General features: G+C 42.3%; 1 protein-coding gene across 1 annotated transcript in view; it reads right to left on the bottom strand.

Annotated features, from left to right (window-relative positions):
* LOC128661478 (serine/threonine-protein kinase 31-like) overlaps positions 1 to 19,129 on the bottom strand; it is an 82,533-nt gene extending 63,404 nt beyond the window's left edge. The window contains exon 1 of the mRNA XM_053715727.1: positions 19,028 to 19,129. Coding sequence (XP_053571702.1) covers positions 19,028 to 19,105 — 78 coding nt within the window. The 5' untranslated portion in view covers positions 19,106 to 19,129. The remainder of the gene's footprint in view (positions 1 to 19,027) is intronic.
* Between the last annotated feature and the right edge of the window lie 1,169 nt (positions 19,130 to 20,298).

Here is a 20,298-nt window from a genome sequence, read left to right as displayed (position 1 = left end):
TTGAACTTTAACCCCTTTACAGTCCCTGGTATCTGCTTTGCTGAGACCCAACCAAGCCCAAAGGGGAATACGATACCAAATGACGCCTTCAGAAAGTCTTTTCTAAGTATCAGAGCTCCTCTCACATGCGACTGCATGCCATGCCTCTCAAAAACAAGTGCGCAACACCGGCGCGAAAATGAGGCTCTGCCTATGCTTTGGGAAAGCCCCTAAAGAATAAGGTGTCTAAAACAGTGCCTGCCGATATTATTATATCAAAATACCCAAATAAATGATTCCTCAAGGCTAAATATGTGTTAATAATGAATCGATTTAGCCCAGAAAAAGTCTACAGTCTTAATAAGCCCTTGTGAAGCCCTTATTTACGATCGTAATAAACATGGCTTACCGGATCCCATAGGGAAAATGACAGCTTCCAGCATTACATCGTCTTGTTAGAATGTGTCATACCTCAAGCAGCAAGAGACTGCTCACTGTTCCCCCAACTGAAGTTAATTGCTCTCAACAGTCCTGTGTGGAACAGCCATGGATTTTAGTGACGGTTGCTAAAATCATTTTCCTCATACAAACAGAAATCTTCATCTCTTTTCTGTTTCTGAGTAAATAGTACATACCAGCACTATTTCAAAATAACAAACTCTTGATTGAATAATAAAAACTACAGTTAAACACTAAAAAACTCTAAGCCATCTCCGTGGAGATGTTGCCTGTACAACGGCAAAGAGAATGACTGGGGTAGGCGGAGCCTAGGAGGGATCATGTGACCAGCTTTGCTGGGCTCTTTGCCATTTCCTGTTGGGGAAGAGAATATCCCACAAGTAAGGATGACGCCGTGGACCGGACACACCTATGTTGGAGAAATTAGCCTTGTTTTTAGCCTTAAAAGGCCTATCTTGCGGGAGAGCATGGCCCTTTCCACCGGTAATATCCGAAATAATCTCTTTCAACTCGGGTCCGAAAAGGGATATTTAGTAATTTTGTTTTGGACGACACATCAGCCGACCATGACTTGAGCCAAAGCGGTCTGCGCGCCATAATGGCGGAGCCAGAATTTTTCGCCGCTAACTTAGCTAATTGCAAAGCGGCATCTGTGATAAAAGAATTAGCCAGCTTTAGAGCATTAATTCTATCCATGACTTCGTCATATGAAGTCTCTATCTGGAGCGACTCCTCCAGTGCCTCAAACCAAAAAGCTGCTGCAGTAGTTACAGGAATAATGCAGGCAATAGGTTGGAGAAGGAAACCTTGTTGAACAAATATTTTCTTTAGTAAACCTAACTTTTTATCCATAAGATCTTTAAAAGCACAACTGTCTTCAATTGGGATGGTTGTGCGCTTGGCTAGTGTCGAAACTGCCCCCTCTACCTTAGGGACCGTCTGCCACGCGTCCCGCCTGGGATCAGTTATGGGGAACATTTTCTTAAAGATAGGGGGGGGAACAAAAGGTACACCTGGTCTCTCCCACTCCCTAGCAACAATATCCGCCACCCTCTTAGGGATCGGAAACCCATCAGTGTATACAGGGACTTCTAGATATTTGTCGATTTTACACAATTTCTCTGGGACCACCATAGCGTCACAATCATCCAGAGTTGATAAAACCTCCCTAAGCAATACGCGGAGGTGTTCCAATTTAAACGCTAGTGAATCTGATTCTGCCCGCTGAGAAACCTTTCCTGAGTCAGAAATTTCTCCCTCAGACATCACATCCCTCGCCCCTACTTCAGAGTGTTGTGAGGGTACATCAGATAAACCTCCCAAAGCTTCCGACTGCTCCTCATCTGTTCTTAAAACAGAGCTATCGCGCTTTTTAGTTTGGATAGAAAAGGCCGCAAGGGAATTATCCATGACTGCCGCCAGTTGTTGCAATGTAATAGGTGCCAATGCACTAGAGGTACTAGGTATCGCTTGAGCGGGCGTAACTGGTGATGACACATGGGGAGAGGAAGGCGGACTATCCTCATTACCTTCAGTCAAAGAATCATCTAGGGCTATATTTTTAAGTGACACAATATGATCTTTAAAGTGTATAGACACATTAGTGCACTTGGGACACATTTTGAGTGGGGGTTCCACCATGGCTTCTGAACACATAGAGCAAGGCTTTTCCTTAGTGTCAGACATGTTTAACAGATTAGTATTATACACAATTTGAAATAAACGGTACTGTGCCTTTAAGAAATAAAAAGCGCACACAATTTTACAAAACGGTGAAAAAAGAACCAAATCACTTGAAATGTTCACAGTATGTGCCTAATGCTTCGATATGATTGCACAACAAGGTTCAGCCTGATTAACCCTTTAATGCCCAAACCGGAGCAGTCTAAAGCCTACAACCGGTTAATAAACTACAGCACCATGCCACAGCAGCCTGCTGTGGCCCTACCTGCCCTTAGGGATTAGTTTTGTGAAAAGCAAGCCTCTTGAAGCCCTCAAACAGTCTCTGGACCCTCCATGTGAAGCAGCATGAACAATCTGTCAGAATTAACTGCGCAACTGAGGCGCAAAATTAGGCCCCTCCCACTCCACTACGGAGTTGTGAAGCCTTCAGAATCCCAATTTAGGTGACTAAAATCATGCCATGTGGAATAAAAACCCCGTAATAAACACACCAAAAGTGTTTAAAAAGTGTTTATAATGAGTATTTTGTTAAATAAAATAATCAATTGCCCTGCAACAGTGTCAACCAGCCTATTGAGCCCTCTAAATAAGCCTTTAGTTCCATACTGAGTCTCAGAACATGGCTTACCCTTCCCACATGGGGATTCTTGTCAGTCTTCTAGCATTATCTTGTCTTGACTAGAAAAAAGATGACTGAAACATACCTTAATGCAGTTAAGCCTCCAAACTGTTCCCCCCAACTGAAGTTTTCTGGTACTCCTCAGTCCTGTGTGGGAACAGCAATGGATTTAAGTTACAACATGCTAAAATCATTTTCCTCTCAGCAGAATTCTTCATCACATTTCTGCCAGAGAGTAAATAGTACAAACCGGTACCATTTAAAAATAACAAACTTTTGATTGAAGATATAAAACTAAAAATCTAACACCACATTCACTTTACCCTCCCGTAGAGAGGCCCTGCTGCCAGAGCCGGCAAAGAGAATGACTGGGGGGTGGAGCTAGGGGGGGAGCTATATGGACAGCTCTGCTGTGTGCTCTCTTTGCCACTTCCTGTAGGGAATGAGAATATCCCACAAGTAAGGATGAATCCGTGGACTGGATACACCTTGCAAGAGAAACAATATGACACATACTGTGGATACTCCTAAAATTTCAACACAAGAGGCAGATATTCTGGATTCTTCCTTTACACTGAAGGAGATCCTATACGCTATTGAGGCATTACCTAATAACAAAAGCCCCGGCCCAGATGGTTATTCAAATGATTACTATAAAATGTATAAAACATTAATAGCCCCACAATTACTAAAGGCATTCCAACACATAGATAAGTTGTTTTCCGGCGGAGTGCTTAAAAGCTTATATATCCGTGCTGCCTAAACCAAACAAACCAGTTAATTTACCAGGTAGTTACAGACCCATTTCATTGCTCAACACAGACCTTAAACTATACGCAAAAATTTTGGCAGGGCGCATCAATAAAATCTTACCCCAGATTGTTCACTTAGACCAAGCCGGTTTTGTCCTGAGAAGAGAAGAGAGAGACAACACCATCAGAACATTACAACTAATTGACTATGCTAAAATTCATAAACTGGGAATGGTGATGGTCTCCGCTGACGCTGAAAAAAGCGTTTGACCGCTTAAATTGGAGATTCCTGCAAGCAGTCTTACGCAAAATGGGATTTGGAGAAACTATCATAAATAGAATCTTTAGTTTATACCAAAGTCCATCGGCCAAGGTAAAAGCAAATAATATATTATCAGATGCATTTTTTATACAAAACGGTACCCGTCAAGGATGTCCCCTGTCCCCCCTTTTATTCATGTTGAGCATGGAAATATTGGCCCATAAAATTAGACAAAACACGCAGATCTCTGGCATTAAGATAGGGCAAGATAACTATAAATTATCACTTTATGCTGATGATGTGTTACTTACATTGACTAACCCTACAGAGTCGATAGCGGAAGTGTTGAGGGAGTTCAAGGAGTTTGGATCTTTCTCCAATTTTCGAATAAACGACCAAAAATCAGAGATTTTAAACATTTCTGTGCCAAATGCGGAATATTCTGAACTATTAAAAAAATGCCCATTTAGCCCTCAAAAAAAGGCTATTAAATATTTGGGGATATACATATCTCCTAAACCCAACATTCTGTTTGAGTGGAATTACCAAACCCTATATAAAGAACTAAATAAAAAACTAAATAGGTGGAGTGATAACTCAATTTCATGGTGGGGACGCATTCAGGCGGTGAAAATTACTGTGCTGCCCAGAATTCTTTATGTACTCCAAACGGTACCAATCGCATTGACTAACTCATATCACAATACGCTTCAAAAACTGATAAATGAATATATTTGGGGTAAAATTAAGCCTAGAATCATTAAAACAACAATGTACCGGCCAATTCGGGGAGGCGGTTTGGGACTTCCCAACATAGAGGTGTACTATAAAGTAAAATGTTTACAAAAAATATTAGATTGGCACCGTAATGCGGAAAATAAAGCCTGGGTAGCATTTGATTCTCACATCTTGAAAACCCCTTCCCCTGGGGTGTTGTGCTGGGTGGATAGAAAGAGTTGTCCACCATAGATTAAGGTGTATCCACTATATCAACATGTATTTGAGATTTGGGACAGCATCATAGTCAGTAATAATAAGATATCGTCTCTGAGATCCCCTATGTCTCCAGTATCACCTAAAACAGAACTGCACGGGGGGGTTAGAGCAAAAACTGAATACACAGCATGATTGGGAGATGGGTTATACGACACCCATATACAAATTTTTAACTGGCGGTAAACTCAAGCAGAGAACTGATTTAAGTGGTATAATGGGTGGAGCCATTTCGAAATGGCTGAAGTATTATCAACTTAAACATTTCCTAGCCACTTCACCAGATAAGGAGAAGATGACTAGACAACCCACTCTGTTCGAACAACAGTGCCTTAGTGATCAGCCACTATGTCATACATTGGCGTGGGCTAAAAGGCCCTATCACTCAGAGAACTAAATGAAGCTCCTAACTATGTGAATAGATGGCATAGGGAACTGGGGAGGGAGTTAACTGAAAAGGAGTGGAAGTACATTGTCCATAATACCAAAATATCCTCGGTATCTGCTAGAGCGTTAGAGCTAAATTTCAAAATCCTGGTGAGGATTAAGACGATATACCCAACTGCCTAGTATATGTGCTGGAGAGGTTGTGGCAGTAGGGGCACCATGACCCACATCTGGTGGTATTGCAACAAACTACAACACTTCTGGTTAAAAATAGGGAAATATATTAAATCCATCAGCAATCAAAATAACGAGTATCAAATCCAACCTACTACAGCATTACTAAACCTACTCCCACAATGCAAGTGTAAAATACGTAGGAAATTAGTACAGTTAGCTTTAAACACTGCAAAAACATAATTTATGCTTACCTGATAAATTTATTTCTCTTGTAGTGTGTTCAGTCCACGGGTCATCCATTACTTATGGGATATATTCTCCTTCCCAACAGGAAGTTGCAAGAGGATCACCCAAGCAGAGCTGCTATATAGCTCCTCCCCTCACATGTCATATCCAGTCATTCGACCGAAACAAGACGAGAAAGGAGAAACTATAAGGTGCAGTGGTGACTGGAGTAATAATTTTAAAATTTAGAACCTGCCTCAAAAAAGACAGGGCGGGCCGTGGACTGAACACACTACAAGAGAAATAAATTTATCAGGTAAGCATAAATTATGTTTTCTCTTGTTAAGTGTGTTCAGTCCACGGGTCATCCATTACTTATGGGATACCAATACCAAAGCTAAGTACACGGGTGATGGGAGGGACAAGGCAGGAACATTAAACAGAAGGAACCACTGCCTGTAGAACCTTTCTCCCAAAACCAGCCTCCGAAGAAGCGAAAGTGTCAAATTTGTAAAATTTGTAAAAAGTATGAAGTGAAGACCAAGTTGCAGCCTTGCAAATCTGTTCAACAGAGGCCTCATTCTTAAAGGCCCAGGTGGAAGCCACAGCTCTGGTGGAATGAGCTGTAATTCTTTCAGGAGGCTGCTGTCCAGCAGTCTCATAGGCTAAACGTATTATGCTACGAAGCCAAAAAGAGAGAGAGGTAGCCGAAGCCTTTTGACCTCTCCTCTGTCCAGAGTAAACGACAAACAGAGAAGAAGTTTGTCTAAAATCTTTAGTTGCCTGCAAGTAGAACTTCAGAGCACTGACCACGTCTAGATTATGCAAAAGACGTTCCTTCTTTGAAGAAGGATTAGGACATAATGATGGAACAACAATCTCTTGATTGATATTCCTGTTAGAAACAACCTTAGGTAAGAACCCAGGTTTAGTACGCAGAACTACCTTGTCTGAATGAAAGATCAGATAAGGAGAATCACAATGTAAGGCAGATAACTCAGAGACTCTTCGAGCCGAGGAAATAGCCATCAGAAACAAAACTTTCCAAGATAAAAACAGAATTTATGTTTACCTGATAAATTACTTTCTCCAACGGTGTGTCCGGTCCACTGCGTCATCCTTACTTGTGGGATATTCTCCTCCCCAACAGGAAATGGCAAAGAGCCCAGCAAAGCTGGTCACATGATCCCTCCTAGGCTCCGCCTTCCCCAGTCATTCGACCGACGTAAAGGAGGAATATTTGCATAGGAGAAATCATATGATACCGTGGTGACTGTAGTTAAAGAAAATAAATTATCAGACCTGATTAAAAAACCAGGGCGGGCCGTGGACCGGACACACCGTTGGAGAAAGTAATTTATCAGGTAAACATAAATTCTGTTTTCTCCAACATAGGTGTGTCCGGTCCACGGCGTCATCCTTACTTGTGGGAACCAATACCAAAGCTTTAGGACACGGATGATGGGAGGGAGCAAATCAGGTCACCTAGATGGAAGGCACCACGGCTTGCAAAACCTTTCTCCCAAAAATAGCCTCAGAAGAAGCAAAAGTATCAAATTTGTAAAATTTAGTAAAAGTGTGTAGTGAAGACCAAGTCGCTGCCTTACATATCTGATCAACAGAAGCCTCGTTCTTGAAGGCCCATGTGGAAGCCACGGCCCTAGTGGAATGAGCTGTGATTCTTTCAGGAGGCTGCCGTCCGGCAGTCTCGTAAGCCAATCTGATGATGCTTTTAAGCCAAAAAGAGAGAGAGGTAGAAGTTGCTTTTTGACCTCTCCTTTTACCAGAATAAACAACAAACAAGGAAGATGTTTGTCTGAAATCCTTTGTAGCGTCTAAATAGAATTTTAGAGCACGAACTACATCCAAATTGTGCAACAAACGTTCCTTCTTTGAAACTGGATTCGGACACAAAGAAGGCATGACTATCTCATGGTTAATGTTTTTGTTAGAAACAACTTTCGGAAGAAAACCAGGTTTAGTACGCAATACCACCTTATCTGCATGGAACACCAGATAAGGAGGAGAACACTGCAGAGCAGATAACTCTGAAACTCTTCTAGCAGAAGAAATTGCAACCAAAAACAAAACTTTCCAAGATAATAACTTAATATCTACGGAATGTAAGGGTTCAAACGGAACCCCCTGAAGAACTGAAAGAACTAAATTGAGACTCCAAGGAGGAGTCAAAGGTTTGTAAACAGGCTTGATTCTAACCAGAGCCTGAACAAAAGCTTGAACATCTGGCACAGCCGCCAGCTTTTTGTGAAGTAAAACAGATAAAGCAGAAATCTGTCCCTTCAAAGAACTTGCAGATAATCCTTTCTCCAAATCTTCTTGAAGAAAGGATAGAATCTTAGGAATTTTTATCTTGTTCCATGGGAATCCTTTAGATTCACACCAACAGATATATTTTTTCCATATTTTATGGTAGATTTTTCTAGTTACAGGCTTTCTGGCCTGAACAAGAGTATCAATGACAGAATCTGAGAACCCTCGCTTTGATAAAATCAAGCGTTCAATCTCCAAGCAGTCAGTTGGAGTGAGGCCAGATTCGGATGTTCGAACGGACCTTGAACAAGAAGGTCCTGTCTCAAAGGTAGCTTCCATGGTGGAGCCAATGACATTCACCAGGTCTGCATACCAAGTCCTGCGTGGCCACGCAGGAGCTATCAAGATCACCGATGCCCTCTCCTGATTGATCCTGGCTACCAGCCTGGGGATGAGAGGAAACGGTGGGAATACATAAGCTAGGTTGAAGGTCCAAGGTGCTACTAGTGCATCTACTAGAGTCGCCTTGGGATCCCTGGATCTGGACCCGTAGCAAGGAACCTTGAAGTTCTGACGAGAGGCCATCAGATCCATGTCTGGAATGCCCCACAATTGAGTAATTTGGGCAAAGATTTCCGGATGGAGTTCCCACTCCCCCGGATGAAATGTCTGACGACTCAGAAAATCCGCTTCCCAATTTTCCACTCCTGGGATGTGGATTGCAGACAAGTGGCAGGAGTGAGTCTCCGCCCATTGAATGATTTTGGTCACTTCTTCCATCGCCAGGGAACTCCTTGTTCCCCCTTGATGGTTGATATACGCAACAGTCGTCATGTTGTCTGATTGAAACCGTATGAATTTGGCCTTTGCTAGCTGAGGCCAAGCCTTGAGAGCATTGAATATCGCTCTCAGTTCCAGAATATTTATCGGGAGAAGAGATTCTTCCCGAGACCAAAGACCCTGAGCTTTCAGGAGTTCCCAGACCGCGCCCCAGCCCACCAGACTGGCGTCGGTCGTGACAATGACCCACTCTGGTCTGCGGAAGCTCATCCCCTGTGACAGGTTGTCCAGGGTCAGCCACCAACGGAGTGAATCTCTGGTCCTCTGATCTACTTGTATCGTCGGAGACAAGTCTGTATAATCCCCATTCCACTGACTGAGCATGCACAGTTGTAATGGTCTCAGATGAATTCGCGCAAAAGGAACTATGTCCATTGCCGCGACCATCAAACCTATTACTTCCATGCACTGCGCTATGGAAGGAAGAGGAACAGAATGAAGTACTTGACAAGAGCTTAGAAGTTTTGATTTTCTGGCCTCTGTCAGAAAAATCCTCATTTCTAAGGAGTCTATTATTGTTCCCAAGAAGGGAACTCTTGTTGACGGAGATAGAGAACTTTTTTCTACGTTCACTTTCCACCCGTGAGATCTGAGAAAGGCCAGGACAATGTCCGTATGAGCCTTTGCTTGTGGTAGGGACGACGCTTGAATCAGTATGTCGTCCAAGTAAGGTACTACTGCAATGCCCCTTGGTCGTAGCACCGCTAGAAGGGACCCTAGTACCTTTGTGAAAATTCTTGGAGCAGTGGCTAATCCGAATGGAAGTGTCACAAACTGGTAATGCTTGTCCAGAAAGGCGAACCTTAGGAACCGATGATGTTCCTTGTGGATAGGAATATGTAGATACGCATCCTTTAAATCCACCGTGGTCATGAATTGACTTTCCTGGATGGAAGGAAGAATTGTCCGAATGGTTTCCATTTTGAACGATGGAACCTTGAGAAACTTGTTTAGGATCTTGAAATCTAAGATTGGTCTGAATGTTCCCTCTTTTTTGGGAACTATGAACAGATTGGAGTAGAATCCCATCCCTTGTTCTCCTAATGGAACATGATGAATCACTCACATTTTTAACAGGTCTTCTACACAATGTAAGAATGCCTGTCTTTTTATGTGGTCTGAAGACGATTGAGACCTGTGGAACCTCCCCCTTGGGGGAAGCCCCTTGAATTCCAGAAGATAACCTTGGGAGACTATTTCTAGCGCCCAAGGATCCAGAACATCTCTTGCCCAAGCCTGAGCTAAGAGAGAGAGTCTGCCCCCCACCAGATCCGGTCCCGGATCGGGGGCCAACATCTCATGCTGTCTTGGTAGCAGTGGCAGGTTTCTTGGCCTGCTTACCTTTGTTCCAGCCTTGCATTGGCCTCCAGGCTGGCTTGGCTTGAGAAGTATTACCCTCTTGCTTAGAGGATGTAGCACTTTGGGTTGGTCCGTTTCTGCGAAAGGGACGAAAATTTGGTTTATTTTTAGCCTTGAAAGACCTATCCTGAGGAAGGGCGTGGCCCTTACCCCCAGTGATATCAGAAATAATCTCTTTCAAGTCAGGGCCAAACAGCGTTTTCCCCTTGAAAGGTATGTTAAGCAATTTGTTCTTGGAAGACGCATCCGCTGACCAAGATTTTAGCCAAAGCGCTCTGCGCGCCACAATAGCAAACCCTGAATTTTTCGCCGCTAATCTAGCCAATTGCAAAGTGGCGTCTAAAGTAAAAGAGTTAGCCAATTTGAGAGCATGAATTCTGTCCATAATCTCCTCATAAGAAGAATCTTTATTGAGCGACTTTTCTAGTTCATCGAACCAGAAACACGCTGCTGTAGTGACAGGAACCATGCATGAAATTGGTTGTAGAAGGTAACCTTGCTGAACAAACATCTTTTTAAGCAAACCCTCTAATTTTGTATCCATAGGATCTTTGAAAGCACAACTATCTTCTATAGGGATAGTAGTGCGTTTGTTTAGAGTAGAAACCGCCCCCTCGACCTTGGGGACTGTCTGCCATAAGTCCTTTCTGGGGTCGACCATAGGAAACAATTTTTTAAATATAGGGGGAGGAACAAAAGGTATGCCGGGCCTTTCCCATTCTTTGTTTACAATGTCCGCCACCCGCTTGGGTATAGGAAAAGCTTCGGGGGGCCCCGGGACCTCTAGGAACTTGTCCATCTTACATAATTTCTCTGGAATGACCAAATTCTCACAATCATCCAGAGTAGATAACACCTCCTTAAGCAGAGCGCGGAGATGTTCCAATTTAAATTTGAATGTAATCACATCAGGTTCAGCTTGTTGAGAAATTTTCCCTGAATCTGAAATTTCTCCCTCAGACAAAACCTCCCTGGCCCCCTCAGACTGGTGTAGGGGCACTTCAGAACCAATATCATCAGCGTCCTCATGCTCTTCAGTATTTTCTAAAACAGAGCAGTCGCGATTTCGCTGATAAGTGGGCATTTTGGCTAAAATGTTTTTGATAGAATTATCCATTACAGCCGTTAATTGTTGCATAGTAAGGAGTATTGGCGCACTAGATGTACTAGGGGCCTCCTGTGTGGGCAAGACTGGCGTAGACGAAGGAGGGGATGATGCAGTACCATGCTTACTCCCCTCACTTGAGGAATCATCTTGGGCATCATTTTCTCTAAATTTTGTGTCACATAAATCACATCTATTTAAATGAGAAGGAACCTTGGCTTCCCCACATACAGAACATAGTCTATCTGATAGTTCAGACATGTTAAACAGGCATAAACTTGATAACAAAGTACAAAAAACGTTTTAAAATAAAACCGTTACTGTCACTTTAAATTTTAAACTGAACACACTTTATTACTGAAAATGTGAAAAAGTATGAAGGAATTGTTCAAAATTCACCAAAATTTCACCACAGTGTCTTAAAGCCTTAAAAGTATTGCACACCAAATTTGAAAGCTTTAACTCTTAAAATAACGGAACCGGAGCCGTTTTTATATTTAACCCCTATACAGTCCCTGGTATCTGCTTTGCTGAGACCCAACCAAGCCCAAAGGGGAATACGATACCAAATGACGCCTTCAGTAAGCTTTTTCTATGTATCTGAGCTCCTCACACATGCATCTGCATGTCTTGCTTCCCAAAAACAACTGCGCAATAGAGGCGCGAAAATGAGGCTCTGCCTATGATTAGAGAAGGCCCCCAGTGAAAAAGGTGTCCAATACAGTGCCTGCCGGTTATTTTACATAATTCCCAAGAATAAAATAACTCCTCAAAACTATGAAGTATTAAAAATGCTTATATATCAATCGTTTTAGCCCAGAAAAATGTCAACCAGTCTTTAAAGCCCTTGTGAAGCCCTTTATTCTCATTTAATAAAAATGGCTTACCGGATCCCATAGGGAAAATGACAGCTTCCAGCATTACCAAGTCTTGTTAGAAATGTGTCATACCTCAAGCAGCAAAAGTCTGCTCACTGTTTCCCCCAACTGAAGTTAATTCCTCTCAACAGTCCTGTGTGGAAACAGCCATCGATTTTAGTAACGGTTGCTAAAATCATTTTCCTCTTACAAACAGAAATCTTCATCTCTTTTCTGTTTCAGAGTAAATAGTACATACCAGCACTATTTTAAAATAACAAACTCTTGATTGAAGAATAAAAACTACATTTAAACACCAAAAAACTCTAAGCCATCTCCGTGGAGATGTTGCCTGTACAACGGCAAAGAGAATGACTGGGGAAGGCGGAGCCTAGGAGGGATCATGTGACCAGCTTTGCTGGGCTCTTTGCCATTTCCTGTTGGGGAGGAGAATATCCCACAAGTAAGGATGACGCCGTGGACCGGACACACCTATGTTGGAGAAAGCTTAATATCAATGGAATGAAGGGGTTCAAACGGAACACCCTGAAGAACTTTAAGAACCAAGTTTAAGCTCCACGGAGGAGCAACAGCTTTAAACACAGGCTTAATTCTAGCCAAAGCCTGACAAAAGGCCTGGACGTCTGGATGCTCTGCCAGACGTTTGTGTAAAAGAATAGACAGAGCTGAAATCTGTCCCTTTAGCGAACTAGCGGATAAACCCTTTTCTAAACCCTCTTGTAGAAAAGCTAATATCCTAGGAATCCTAACCTTACTCCATGAGTAACTCTTGGATTCGCACCAATATAAATATTTACGCCATATCTTATGGTAAATTTTTCTTGTCACAGGTTTCCGAGCCTGTATTAATGTATCAATAACCGAATCCGAAAACCCACGCTTTGATAGAATCAAGCGTTCAATTTCCAGGCAGTCAGCCTCAGAGAAATTAGGTTTGGATGGTTGAAAGGACCCTGAATTAGAAGGTCCTGCCTCAGAGGAAGAGACCATGGTGGACAGGACGACATGTCCACTAGGTCTGCATACCAGGTCCTGCGTGGCCACGCAGGCGCTATCAGAATTACCGATGCCCTCTCCTGTTTGATCCTGGCAATCAGTCGAGGTAGCAACGGAAATGGTGGAAACACATAAGCTATGTTGAAAACCCAAGGGGCTGCCAATGCATCTACCAGCACCGCTCCCGGGTCCCTGGACCTGGATCCGTAACAAGGAAGCTTCGCGTTCTGGCGAGATGCCATGAGATCCAGATCCGGTCTGCCCCAACGACGAATCAGTTGAGCAAATACCTCCGGATGAAGTTCCCACTCTCCCGGATGAAAAGTCTGGCGACTTAGGAAATCCGCCTCCCAGTTCTCTACGCCTGGGATGTGAATCGCTGACAGGTGGCAAGAGTGAGACTCTGCCCAGCGAATTATCTTCGAGACTTCCAACATCGCTAGGGAATTCCTGGTTCCCCCCGATGATTGATGTAAGCCACAGTCGTGATATTGTCCGACTGAAATCTGATGAACCTCAGCTTTGCTAACTGAGGCCTAGCTAGAAGAGCATTGAATATTGCTCTTAATTCTAGAATGTTTATTGGGAGGAGTTTCTCCTCCTGAGTCCACGATCCCTGAGCCTTCAGGGAATTCCAGACTGCTCCCCAGCCTAGAAGGCTGGCATCCGTTGTTACAATCATCCAATCTGGCCTGCGAAAGGTCATTCCTTTGGACAGATGAACCGGTGACAACCACCAGAGAAGCGCATCTCTGGTCTCCTGGTCCAGATTTAGCAAAGGGGACAGATCTGAGTAATCCCCGTTCCATTGACTGAGCATGCATAGTTGCAGCGGTCTGAGATGCAGGCGCGCAAATGGCACTATGTCCAATGCCGCGACCATTAAGCCGATTACCTCCATGCACTGAGCTACTGATGGGCTTGGAAAGGAATGAAGGACACGGCAAGCATTGAGAATCTTTGATAACCTGGACTCCGTCAGGTAAATATTCATCTCTACAGAATCTATAAGAGTCCCTAGAAAAGGAACCCTTGTGAGTGGTAACAGAGAACTCTTTTCCACGTTCACTTTCCACCCATGCGACCTCAGAAATGCTAGAACTATCTCTGTATGAGACTTTGCATTCCGTAAACTTGACGCTTGTATCAGAATGTCGTCTAGGTACGGAGCCACCGCTATGCCTCGTGGTCTTAGTACCGACAGAAGGGGGCCCAGAACCTTCGTAAAAATTCTCGGGGCCGTGGCTAACCCGAAGGGAAGAGCCACAAACTGGTAATGCCTGTCTAGAAAGGCAAACCTCAGGTACCGATAATGATCTTTGTGAATCGGTATATGAAGGTAAGCATCCTTCAAGTCCACCGTGGTCATATATTGACCCTCTTGGATCATGGGTAGGATGATTCGAATGGTTTCCATCTTGAACTATGGTACCCTTAGGAATTTGTTTAAGATCTTTAAGTCCAAGATTGGTCTGAAGGTTCCCTCTTTTTTGGGAACCACAAATAGATTTGAGTAAAATCCTTGTCCCTGTTCCGATCGCGGAACTGAGTGGATCACCCCCATGATTAAGAGGTCTTGTACACATTGTAGAAATGCCTCTCTCTTTACTAGGTTTGACAATAACCTCGAAAGATGGAACCTCCCTTGTGGAGGAGAGGTTTTGAAGTCCAGAAGGTATCCCTGAGATATAATCTTTAACGTCCAGGGATCCTGCACATCTCTTGCCCAAGCCTGGGCAAAGAGAGAAAGTCTGCCCCCCACTAAATCCGTCTCTGGATAGGGTGCCCTGACTTCATGCTGTCTTAGGGGCGGGAGTAGGCTTTCTGGCCTGCTTGCCCTTGTTCCATGACTGGTTGCCTTTCCAACCTTGACTGTAACGAGCAGTAGTTCCTTCCTGTTTTGGAGCGGAGGAAGTCGATGCTGCTCCTGCCTTGAAGTTACGAAAGGCACGAAAATTAGACTGTTTGGCCTTTGGTTTGGCCCTGTCCTGAGGAAGGGCGTGGCCCTTACCTCCCGTAATGTCAGCAATAATTTCCTTCAAGCCGGGCCCGAATAAGGTCTGCCCTTTGAAAGGAATGTTAAGTAGTTTAGACTTGGAAGTTACATCTGCTGACCAGGATTTAAGCCAGAGCGCTCTGCGCGCCTGTATGGCGAATCCGGAATTTTTAGCCGTAAGTTTGGTTAGATGTATTACGGCATCTGAAACAAACACATTAGCTTGCTTAAGGGTTCTAACTTTGCTCAAGGCCTCATCTAACGGCTCTGTGCGAATCGCCTCTTCCAGAGACACAAACCAGAATGCCGCTGCAGCCGTGACAGGCGCAATGCATGCAAGAGGCTGCAATATAAAACCCTGTTGAACAAACATTTTCTTAAGATAACCCTCTAATTTTTTATCCATTGGATCTGAGAAAGCACAGCTATCCTCCACCGGGATAGTGGTACGCTTGGCTAACGTAGAAACTGCTCCCTCCACCTTAGGGACCGTCTGCCATAAGTCTCGTGTGGTGGCGTCTATAGGGAACATTTTTCTAAATATCGGGGGAGGGGAAAAAGGCACACCGGGTCTATCCCACTCCTTACTAATAATTTCTGTAAGTCTTTTTGGTATAGGAAAGACGTCAGTACACACCGGTACCGCATAGTATCTATCCAACCTACACAATTTCTCTGGAATTGCCACCGTGTTGCAATCATTCAGAGCCGCTAATACCTCCCCTAGTAACACACGGAGGTTCTCAAGCTTAAATTTAAAATTCGAAATTTCTGAATCCGGTCTCCCCGGATCAGAAACGCCACCGACAGAATTAAGTTCACCGTCCTCATGTTCTGCAAATTGTGACGCAGTATCAGACATGGCTCTCGTGTCATCAGCGCGCTCTGTCCGTAACCCAGAGCTATCGCGCTTGCCCCTTAATTCGGGCATATTATATAATACTTCTTTCATAACATTAGCCATATCATGTAAAGTGATTTGTAAGGGCCTAGATGTACAAGGTGTTTCAATCCTACGCATCTCCCGAGCGGGAGACGCAGGTACTGACACGTGAGGAGAGTTAGGCGGCATAACTTCCCCCTCGTTGTCTGGTGATAGCTTCTTTATCGGTACAGATTGACTTTTATTCAAAGCAATATCAATACAATTGGTACACATCGTTCTATTGGGCTCCACAGTGGCTTTTGAACATGATGAACAAACAGTTTCCTCTGAATCAGACATGTTTAAAACAGACTTAGTAATGAAACTAACAAGCTTGGAAATCACTTCAATAAGTTTACAAGCAATATAAAAAACGCTGCAGCGCTTCAAAATACAGATATAATTAAACAATTCTTAACAAGAAGTGTATTATTAGCAGAGGATTGCACCCATTAGCAAAAGGATGATTAACCCCTCAATACCCAAAACGGATAAAACAGATATCAATTAAGATTTAACGCTTTTAATCACAGTCAGCACACTGTCACAGATCTGCTGTGACTGATTACCTCCCTCACAAATGAAATTTGCAGACCCCTGAGCTCTCTAGAGACGTCCTGGATCAAGGAGGAAGAAGCAGAAAGACTGTGCAATAATTTTAACTGCGCAACAAGGCGCTAAAACAAGGGCCCTCCCACTCCAATCACAACAGTGGGAGCCCTGATATTTCCATGCAGAAAAATATGTTAGCCATGTGGAATAAAATCATGCCCAAAGCGACTTATCACCAAAGTACCTCACAAAAACGAATAACATGCCAGTAAACGTTTTATTAAAAACAACATTTGTCAATGTCATGCAAAGCTATCACTAAGCCTGCTACCAGTCGCTACCACTGCAGAGAAGGCTTAAGTATTATTTCAGTGTTAACAGTATTTTCTCAGTCAAATTCTAGTCCCTAGAATATAACTCGACTGCACATACATTTATCAGCCTGATACCAGTTGCTACTACTGCATTTAAGGCTGTACTTACATTATATGGTAACTGCAGTATTTTCTTAGTCAATTCCATTCCCAGAAAATAAAGTACTGCACATACCTCATTTGCGGAGGACCCCGCATGCTATTCCCAGTTTCTGAAGTTACCCCACTCCTCAGAATGTCGAGAACAGCCTGTGGATCTTTGTTACGCCTGCTAAGATCATAGATAAAGAACGCAGGCAGTTTCTTCTTCCAAATACTGCCTGAGATAGAAAAACAGCACACTCCGGTGCCATTTAAAATAACAAACTTTTGATTGAAGAATAGTTAAGTAAAAACTCCAGCTCCTCTCGCAACCTCCTTCATTGTTGAGGGTTGCAAGAGAATGACTGGATATGACATGTGAGGGGAGGAGCTATATAGCAGCTCTGCTTGGGTGATCCTCTTGCAACTTCCTGTTGGGAAGGAGAATATATCCCATAAGTAATGGATGACCCGTGGACTGAACACACTTAACAAGAGAAATCCCTGATAGCTGCTAATTGGAAGTCACAAATAATCCCTACGTACCAAGCTTGGGAATCATTAATGGACCACACGATCCACCTAGTGGAATACGGCTACTTTATAAGGAAAGATATGGAAACGTTCCATAATATACAATTTTACTGGGAAACACAAATGCATATACACTGAGTATTTTACATAAACAAGTAGAACAACAGTAGCAAATAGGAGAGAGATGTCCGCACGTAAATTGTGTAGATACTAAGTAGAATAGGAATCTTTACATAGAGATGGGCAAAGAGACTTCAGTTTTTGAGTAGACAAAGTGACCAACGTTCTGTTTTCTTATCAAGTTGTATAAGTTTTTTTTTTTTTTTTAAATCTATCAAATATAAATCAAAATGCCGTATGTTATGCTTTCACATTGTGTAAAAATGGTATAGCTTTTGTTAATCTGTATCCAATGTGATTTGAAATGCATTAATATGTATAATTTTTCTTTTCATCCAATAAAAAAAATAAAATAAAAAAATGAATATTCCATAAAAAACAAACAAACTGTTATTTGTTGCAAAAGTGTGAGTTTCAAAACTTCAACGTGGATTCTTTTTTGCTGTGACATTCTTTAAGAAGAAGATGTAAAAACTACTCTAGTATCTAGTAGAGTAAGCCCTAACCTCTTCAGCTGATAGTCCTTAATGATGCATGGAAAGATCCAGTTTTAAAAAGTAGTCTTAGTGGGAGTGTCCCAGAGACATCTCTTCAGACAGACATAAAGACATCTAACTAGATCCAGAGTACACAGGAAAATGATTTTCCATTACAAATGATTGGTCTTGATTGAAGAAGGCAGGACAATATCCTAGGAGGAATAAATCCTGAACAATCACAGCAAAAGGTTAGGAACAATATAAAAAAAACTTTTCCTTTGAGAAATTATGGGTCTGCATGAATATAGATTGCAGCTTAAAATTAATTTTGTGGATGTAACAACTAAGGGTTAAACAGTGTAAATATACAATATGGTTCAAAGGATGAAGCCACAGGGACATCTAGAACTAAATTTAATAGAGGCATAAAAGTTTACTCTAGGCAAGATATGAGTCAAGGCCCGGAAAACTGGATGACTAAAGGATCTTGAGTCCATTTGATAGAGGAAATTGCTGAGATGTCTGAAGGCCTTTAAAGTAGCCATCATCATTCTTTAAGAAAAAACAGTGAAGATGAATATTTTTTCCACCATTTAGATGTCAATATATTCCTTGTAACAGCTGCCTTGTCAGTACTGTAGCAGGGCCAAGCTGACATCTCCATTTCTTCTACTTTCCAGGTTGCGAGTTTATATAACGAGTATCATGCATGTGAGAATAGTGGCATACCTATAGTAAAAGTGGCTAAGGAGCTTATGATTTGGGCACCACACTAAACAACATGGTTACTAATCTGAATTCAAATGAATTTGCAGGATGTAGGAGGGTCAGGGTATTGAGTTCCACTGAATGTGTTCTAGGAGCAGTGAGGAGACATTTTACTGCTTATAATTAAATATTTTTACAGAAAATTAAATTTACAGATAAAATTACACATCAGTTTAAGAACAATTAAAGATAATAAGGTAAAACATTTCTTACCATGTAATTTAATATCTCTGCTTCAGGATGAATCAGTGGAAGTTCTGGAAACCATTTCTGCACCAAATTGCTCAACATTGCCTATAACACAAATGTTTCAGAGAAATGTTAAACTAACAGAATTGAGGGGATAGCACTGATTTTAACATATTTGTTCAGATTTAATTCAATGCAGCTTAATTACATTATGTTATAACATGTACTTTGCATAAGTTCCATATCGCTGAAATATGTAAGGAATGTGATCTATTTCCAATGTAGTGCTTCTAAGCTTAAAAGGAATATTAAAAAGGAAGGAACATTTTTGTTTACATTAGTGTACAGTATGTGCAAAATTAAATAAGGCATTTTGTCATTCTTTTTGTGCGTAGCCAATGTTTACTAAATTTTGGACCCAAGCTAGCCTCGGTTCTCCCTTGATAGCCCGTCTATTAGCTGCATTTTTTGTGTGTGTCACAGGGATGATTGCGAATCACATCCCCAGCATTACCACAGCTAACTTTGCTGTAGTGTGCTCCTACGCTAGATGAAGCTGTCGGCTGCATACTGGAAAGTGTGTGACAGCAGACGGTCATTCATTGTTGTAATAATAAAAAACATACAGGTAGATTACGAGTTGTGCGTCCGTCTTTTAATGCTGAAAAAATGGCCATTTCAGCGTTAAAATGGCAACGCAGCCATTACGAGTCTTGTCGGTATAGCTGTACCGCAAGCCTTTTAGCCTGTAACGCAACTTCAGTCCTGCACTCATAAAAATTAAGTTTCTCATGGGACTTCCATAGCGCAGCCATTACAAGTTTTTCGTTGAGGCTAAAAAGCTTGTGTTACACCCTATAATGACAAGGTCCGTAATGCCATCTGAAAGCAGTAGTTATGAGTTTTATGCACCAAAACTGTTACATAAAACTCATAACTAAAGTGTTAAAAAATGCACTAACACCCATAAACTACCTATTAACCACTAAACAGAGGCCCTCCCGCATCGCAAACATTATATTAAAGTTATTAACCCCTAATCTGCCGCTCCCGACATGACCAACACTAATAACATTTATTAACCCCTATTCCGCCGCTCACCAACATCGTCAAAGCTATAATAAAGTTATTAACTCCTAAACTGCCGCCCTCCCACATCACAAACACTATTTAAATATAAATAACCCCTAATCTGCGGTCCACCCACATACCCAGTAACCCCTTAACCTAACGCCCCCCAATTTTAGATTAAAATTACAATTTCCCTATCTCAAATTAAATTAAAATTTACCTGT

This window comes from Bombina bombina, chromosome 5 (assembly GCF_027579735.1).
Source record: "Bombina bombina isolate aBomBom1 chromosome 5, aBomBom1.pri, whole genome shotgun sequence".
NCBI lineage: Eukaryota > Metazoa > Chordata > Amphibia > Anura > Bombinatoridae > Bombina > Bombina bombina.
This window is presented reverse-complemented; position numbering and strand designations above follow the sequence as displayed.